Here is an 8308-nt window from a genome sequence, read left to right as displayed (position 1 = left end):
ATGACGAATCTGTTAGTCTTTCTGTGAGCACACACCTGAATCACTCCCCTCATGGTGAACAACTTTGAAGTTGACTCCATCACAAGCAGTCTGTTTGTTTACGAACCAAACTGAAACCAAACTGTCACTCGGGCCTTTTGGAATTCCATGCAGCTGCAGTATGGCCGCAGCAGCAACAAACATGAAAATGGCTTCATTGCTTCTTGCTGCTGTGTGGAATTCCGAAAAGGCCCGAGTGACAGGTTAGTATGTAAACCGACTGGTTGTGATGGAGTCAACTTTGAAGTTGTTCACCATGAGAACAGTGATTCAGGTGTGTAATCACAGAAAGACTAACAGATGCGTCATACTTAAGCTATCACTCAGGCTTTACAGATTTGATGAAAAAACGTCACATGCAGCTTTAAAGACTTTTGTAAGGTATTAAATGCAGATCTGTAAATTCAAGACTTTAAGACCCCGCGGGAATCCTGTACAAAACATAGGTGTGGTAGGATGGTGAAACACAGCAAAACATCAGAAAATAAGAGAAATAGTCCATTAATTCCAACTCTTTATTAAGATATTAAGCAGGCACAAGAATATAAGAACCATGTGCACTAATTAGCTCTCAATAACAAAAGTTCCACGGCAAAGTAGTTAAACTTAACTCCAGATATAAATCCAAACTCAAATGCAAAAGAAAAAATGCTCTCAATAACCACCAAACGCTTGATTCTAAAGTAAAAATAAAAACAAATATCCACCTGTCACATACCACAGATGCCCGTCCTGCTTTTGTCCACCGACACCAAACAAAAGCATGACATAGATTGAGCCCCGACCAAAGCCTCGGCGTATACAGACGCAGCAGCGGCAGCAGCTCGATACGGCGGAAAAACAAGCTGCAAAGAGCCACTCCGTCATACAGCTGTTACCTCGACTTAAAAGAAAAGAACTTTCTCCTTTAAAGCTCCGACGCCCTGACAAGCCGGTGGGTTTTTTGTAATGATTGTGCCCGACCTAAAGTCTTGATTAGTGTTGGAGCTTTAGGACAAGAAATGCAAACAGTAAGCTGAGGTTGAAGTCTGTGAAATCCTCCCCTTTCCTCGCCTACCTCTAAGCTGTGGAGACAAAACATATTGATCCCTCAATTTGGACGCATTCATAAGATTGTGGAGGTGTTTTGGTCTCATCGACAGTTCAATGAAGCTTGTCGGCTTTGGAAAGCACCGACACGTGGTTGCTCGGAGGAGCTGAGCCTCGTTTTAACCGAAAAAGAAAAAAAAAAAAAAGGCTGGTTTGGTTTGTTGCATCATGTCGACGTAAAAAAAATAAAATACAATTTGAGATGCACATTAATAAAGAAACCACATGTATCGATTCAATTTATAAAACGGGACGCGAATCATTAGTTAAACAGCACTGAAAATAGTGTTAAACTCACATAGTGGCATATCATTGTACACGGTTCTAAAAAAATGCAGGCACACATGGAAATATATCGACTTTGTCTCCTTAAAAGCTGAACCAGAACGTGTTTATACTGTACTCTCACATCCATATAAACTACAATTATTGCTTGAATTAAAAAAAAAAAAAAAAGTCAGTCAAGATTTTGCATAGTTGATATTTGTGGTACACAAGTTTGCCGTAATCAAACAGTGGAAAACATCAGCAGTATTTCTATAAAATATGTTAAAGATACAAGAATAGGAATTAGTTCTTAAAGTATCTATGAAATCCACTGCCTATCTCCTATGAATAGACATGAAAATGGGTGATGCATTTAGAAAACAGTCTTTGTCCAGTTGACTTCCCTCAAACTGTCCTTTCTAAGGAGAAAAAAACCCAAAAAAACAAAACAAAACAAAAAAATGGCTACAGCAATTCACTTGTGGAGCAGAGGAAATGAGGCAGAGTATGAGTAGAATTGGTCAAACAGACAAGTCGTCTATTCTAAGATGGAATAACATTTTACAATATTCCAATACCCTTTGTTTTGAATAGAAGCTCATTCTCTATATAGAATCATTGGTCTTTTCTTAAGGGGAATAAACGGGTGCTTTAGATACTATCCATGGCTTTAAACTCGCTCAGGGCCTGTACGGGGTTGATGTGCTTCTTGTGAGAGGCTCTCTTCACTCTGTTGGTCTGCCCGTCGTCCTGCTTCTCCCTCTTCACCAGAGGCTTCTTCTCAGGCGCCTTCATCCTCCAGGAAATGGCCGGCATATTGAGGGCTTCCATACCTTTGTTCTTCTGGTACTTAGTAGATGCAACGTACGAGGCCTTCACTGTGGAGACCACCGTGTTCATCAGGTTCTTCGCAGCCTGAATGAGTGACATGGCGCTGTCCAACTGAGTAGAGACAGGAAAAAAAAAAGCGTAAGGGCAACGGTTAGTCTGGACGGTCTTAGTATATGGGCCAGAATCACTATAAGGTGTCTTTGGAGTCACCCAGAAAAATCTGTCACCATGGAAACATTAAAATAATAAAATTCTGGGGTTTTATTATGAATGGGGAACACTTTCACATATATCAGTACAATTTTAAACCCCTTGAAATGTGATTCTATTTTTTATACTATTTTCTTTGAGGGAATGTACCTGATTAGGGTTCCCACTCTTTTCCTGAAATTATTTTCCAGGACATTTTCAGCTGCTACACAGACAAGTTATCAAGTCATATACTAATCCATTCTCCTGTCCCCCTCATTCTTTGGAAGTGTTCTTCTCTACAGTTGTAACTTGCATTTAACCAGATTGGGTACAGTTACATGATGTTTTTTAAAATCCGGTTTATTTTTCCAGAAGAAATTAATTCAGAACTAAAGTATTTTCTCTTCTGTTTACATGGAAATATTAAACCCGAATAAAGGTTTACATGAGGTATTAATGAGGTAGATAAGTGAGCAAAAGGGTTTGTGCTGCAGTGCTCACATTACCTTGTTCTCACAGCCCTTCTATTAGCTTAGCTTAGCATAGTCACTGCATTTCCATGGTCACACGTAGCCAGTTTTTGAAGGTGATTTGTTGTCTTTTGTAAGTGATTTTCTGAAATCCGATTCTCCTTAATTACTGCACTCATACAATCTTGTTACTGTTGTGTTGACGGAAGTTGGAAAATCTTTTTGTTGGAAGGGATGCATGCGCTAAATTAGCTTTGCTTTACCGTTTTAGCTTTGCATTAGTTTTTATTTCCCAAGATTTTATTACTGCAGTAAGTCACATCGCCATGATTTGAGCCTCAATTTGTGATCATATTGACCCCAGCGGACTAAAGTAATGATTAGGGAGAACTGAATTTCACAAAATCACTCATAAAATACTCAAAATCACCTATAAAAGCCTGGCTACGTCTGACCAAAGGAATGAAGCGATTATGCTAAACTAGGCTAAGCTAAGCTAAAGGAAGGGCTGCGAGAACAAGGCAATCGGTGCACTGCAGTGCAAACTGATTTGCCCACTTATCGAACTCATTAGAGCATGACAAATGAACTAATAAAAAAACAAGTGGTGAACTCTTCCTTCAGGGTTTTAGAGGCTGGTAGATCCCATCAGAATAGTCCACTGGAACAGTTTGGTAAGACTATACTGCATTGCATATTCTTCCGCCAGCGCAGAATGTGTGCGTCATTGCGACAGGACAAGACAACGAGCATGCGCAGAATGGCAGGTATAAAGTCCAAACGGAATAAAGGGTTTACATGTCTGAGGAATAATGTAGATCGGAATTAAAAGGGGATTAAACCAGTGGCTTTAATCAGGTTTAAATTTAAACCGAACTTTTCTTTTTCAACTGGAATAAGGTGTTTACATGGGCATCTTAAATAGGATCTAACCTTTAATCAGATTAAACCAGGAATAAAAGTTATCATGTAAACGCACAGATTGGTTCTATGTTTATTACTCAGACTTTTATGTGCAGTCTATGGCTACAATTTATCTACGGAAAATAATAATGACACATGCATCATAGAAAAATGCAAACACACCCACAGATTACAGTGTAGCACCTCATTAGCATGACAAACTGGAGTTACAATGTTCAACTGGACAATTCCCAACTCAACTCTTACATTCTCCTTTGCACTTCCTCGAGCAGTATTTGTATATTTTCAACAAATCACTGAAAAACTATTTCCTTTGTTTCATCTCAGTTTAAGCACACAGGGTCACACAGCAGGGGGAGGAAAAGTAATTTTCCAGGATAACTTAACCGTTTCCAGGACATTTGACCTTTTCTCTCATTTTCCATGTTTTCCATGACTGGAAAATTGGTCAATCATTTTCCAGGTTTTCCAGGACATGTGGGAACCCTGATGATTTGTTCACGTCCCATCTAAATTTAGTGAGACTGATAAGTGTTTAAATGAAAAAAAAAAAACAAAAAAAAAAAACAAACTTTCTAGATGTTGTCATTTTGATAATTTATATTTTATTTTCATAACAATATTTAACATTCTACACATCCTTTAAATTGCTGTCCACCCTGTCACTTTGGGGGAACCGCCTCTTTAACAAGCTGGTTGATGACATCATCGTCATTTTGAGCGTGTTCATTGGAGGTGGAAACATAGTCCCCAAAAGCATTTAGTAGTTGCATTTCAACATTTTCTGTTTGTACTTAGATGTGTTCAAGATGAACACATCCACCCTGTCACCTCAAAAAATCATTTAATATAAATTTTTTCAAAAATTCTACATAAATTTGTTAAACATTACACAGTCCTCTTCAAAGATGACCTACTTCACCAACACCAGGTCCAATATGTGGTCATTAAATGCTAACTTTAGCCACAACTGTCCACCCTGTCACTTAGGTTTACATGTATTTGTCAGTGACAGGGTGGACATATTTCTTTCATATTTTGTGGTAGGCTTATAGCTTGTCTGCTTGCAAAACATTTATTAAAAGTGTGGGAGCTTGACCAACATCCCACACAGTCCACTTAATCCATTGAACACCAATGTAAGTGGAACATCTCAAGGTTTTTTTTGGACATTTTGAAGTCTGAAAGGCCTCTTATAGTGATATTTACTTTCAATCCTAGTGAAAGAAAACTTTGTGGACTAAGAGAAGAGCCTTTTTTTTTTTCTCAAGTGTTTATACCTCTGAATTAATGACCTTTCTGTGCGTCAAATAAACAGAGGGGAGAAATGTGAGGAATATGGAAAAAGGTCACACTAATTTCATCTCTGCAACTAAACAGGCTCAGAGACACTGGTGACACTCAACTGCAGGAGACCTGGAGGAGTGGTCTCATTTCAAGAGGGAGGAAATCATTATCTCCTCCATGAACAGAACCTACAACCTAGTTAATTAATTCCACTTGCAAGTCAGTGGTTAATTAATGCTTAAGAGTCTATAAACACTGGCCTCCAACAGTTTTATCTAAAGTAAACATTTGGGTAACGATAGTTTTTTTTTTCTTAATATAGAAAAAAACAAACAAAAAAAAAACAGAACAGTATTTCTCTTATCTGTTCATATGATACAAAACATAAGCTGCAAATTACGGCGCCGGGTATGAATCACTGCCTAATCACCACTAACGGCCTCTGCCATTAGGACTCGGTATTTTTAATTTATCTGGAAAAAGCCAGATAATAAAACTATAATAAAACTAGCCCATGCATTCTATCAACTTAATCATCTTTCCAGTTGGAGATTAAAGGAATCCTGTGGAGATTTCACTGCAAACAAATGCTGTTCTGTTTACATTTGTTCCTCACAATAAATTAGGTGTATCCTTAAGGCTGAAGGAATAGACTGTTCCATTCTTCACCTATTTACAAAGCAGCTTTGTGAATCCTTCAGTGTTTACATCAGCCTCTAATGTTCCCGTTTTATTGGCATGTTGTTACCTTTGAAAGTGCTTTATTGCTTGCGACGTGTTAAGCAGAAATGGGCTGCTAAAGAATTCAGTTTTGTAATGATAAAACTTTAATGCCACATCCTGAGGGAGCACGGCGTACGGGGGTTGTAAATCACAGACAATGGGTTGAAATGAAGTTGAACTTACTCCTGAGACGACCAGCTCTCCTCCCAGGTTCTGCACCTCGGCCTTGACTTTGCTGCAGATGTTGAGCTGGTGGCAGTACAGGGCGATACGCTGCAGGTAGGCCAGCAGGTCCTGCTTACACGCTGAGTCAGGGCACTGCAGGAGAAAACAGACGACATACGTGAACAAATACGCAACATCAATTAGTGCAGGAGCGCAACGGGATAGTGTTTGTAACAGTACCTGCTTGCAGGTGGTACAATGAATCAAGTTTTGTCACATTAGTCATTTGCTGGCACTACTCAATCTGAATATTTATGTGATTCAACAGACGCAATGATCGCGCACTTTATCAAGATGAGTTAGTAGCAGTGTGACAGGTAAGGTAGACACCCACATTAGGGATGTGCTCGCAGCCAAAATGACAAACGCACGCCCACAACCTGGTGGATTGATAACTCATCTTCACAGGGTTAAGCACAATCAAGTCACACAGGATGCAAATTCTATTAGGAGCCGAACGCTACTGTCAATCAATTATGCGCAGTGGTAATGATCCTCTGAAGTGTAGCTGTATATACATACACAAAATTTGGAATAAGAACCCTGTGTGTAATGTCATCATGGGAAAATGACGGATAACAATCAACTACAACTTAACCGTTTAGACTGGACACGTGCACAGAAACTTCCCAGCATTGAAAGTGAAAGATTAATTCACACTGACTAGCAACTCAAAACACAATGCACGTAATATTACTAATAATACTAATAATACTAATAATAATAATATACACATACATATAATTAGAGTTTGGAGAAAACATGGAATGCATTGGCAGACAGATGTGTCAGTAAGAGTGCAAAAAACTACAGAGGGACAATAAAGAAATGTGTCAACTTGAAGACAGATGATGAATTACCATAAAAAGCACTTGAAAGTGTCAGTATGTGAAGAGCTCGACAAATGCATCTAATTTAGTATCGGCCACCTCTTGAATGATTTCATCTCATCATAATTAAACTTGGGCTCTACCTACGAACACCATTTCCGATTGCTTTTCTAGTTTGTGAAACGAGCCCCCTGCCAGCATAGTAATTGGGCCACAGTACTCTTCTTTGAAGCTCATCAAGTTCGATGTATAAACACCCTGATGAGGCGTCGGTGCTCGACATCGGCAGTATCCACTCGCTAAACAAACTATTCTTGCGTAATGCACCAGAGTAGCCATGTGAGTGATCAAGCCAAAAGAAAGGGCTGGCTGAAACAGCAGCGTTTGCAGGTGCTTGGCAGACTGGAGGAAGAGTCCTTTGGCAGCTGTTAATTCTGAGTGCAGAGAAAGGTGAAACAGAGGTAATAGCAGCCAATCTTTTAATTGATAGACCATTCGTAGGAAGAGGTTGGCAAATGCAGTGCTATAGGATTTGGGTGTATCAAAGTGTCTGTGAAACCACATGAAAAAAACAGAGTTACATGGTTTTACTATAAAGGATCAGAAATATAAAGTACACACACAGGTTTTATGCCAATAAAGGGTGAGCACTGACATCCCCTTCCCACTGGAACATCCACCCTTGGACCGGCAATACCACTGCCTTCCAATTGGGGAAAAAGATTGAAATTCAGGAGGCTGGATATGATAGAATAATCTCAAAAATCTACTCTACTACTTTGTGTTTATTTGAACAAATAGCCAACAGTGTAGTGTCGCCGCTAACAGTTGACAACGCAAATGATTAAGAAATATGGAATTATGGAGGTATTATTAAAGCATAATTATTTGCACATGCATTTTGAGTGTTGTGTATCTGAATCACAGATCTGTTTTCATCTGCATTGAGATTTTTAAATATAATCTCCCACTCACATTAACAAGTCACAAGACACAGAAGTAAAAATCATGTAAAGACAGACAGCTGAGAGGCATACCTGAAATGAAAACTTCAACATAACAATATCCATGTATACATTTATAGATCATATGCACAGACGGAGAAACAGATACATAACTCTGTGCACACATTATCAAGTAATTAAGCTATGACAATACCAGAACAGGTAGTCTGTTTGCTTGCCATTTAACTGAAAACATCACATAACCGTTTTAATAGAGCAGTTGAGTACAACATTTCGTAGAATGAATGTGGGTAGAGTAACAATAGTCACCAACTGTGTAGGTATTGGCCTGTTTAGCTACAGTTAGCTGACTATAAGCCAGGTACAGTATGGAAGAATACCTGAATGTAACTTGAGCTATAGTCAGGGTTCCTACAGGTTTCTACAAGCTAAATCCAAGACTTTTTAGGACATTTTTAAAACTAGA

General features: G+C 38.9%; 1 protein-coding gene across 1 annotated transcript in view; it reads right to left on the bottom strand.

The window, feature by feature from the left end:
- Nucleotides 1-535: 535 nt before the first annotated feature.
- The window catches only part of ctnna1 (catenin (cadherin-associated protein), alpha 1), a 78341-nt gene continuing 70568 nt past the window's right edge, over nt 536-8308 (bottom strand). The window contains 2 exon segments of the mRNA XM_030145000.1: nt 536-2337; nt 6006-6140. Coding sequence (XP_030000860.1) covers nt 2047-2337; nt 6006-6140 — 426 coding nt within the window. The 3' untranslated portion in view covers nt 536-2046.

Source organism: Sphaeramia orbicularis, chromosome 10 (assembly GCF_902148855.1).
Source record: "Sphaeramia orbicularis chromosome 10, fSphaOr1.1, whole genome shotgun sequence".
Classification (NCBI taxonomy): Eukaryota; Metazoa; Chordata; class Actinopteri; order Kurtiformes; family Apogonidae; genus Sphaeramia; species Sphaeramia orbicularis.
Note: the sequence above shows the minus strand (reverse complement) of the source record. Positions and strands in the feature narration are given on the sequence as shown.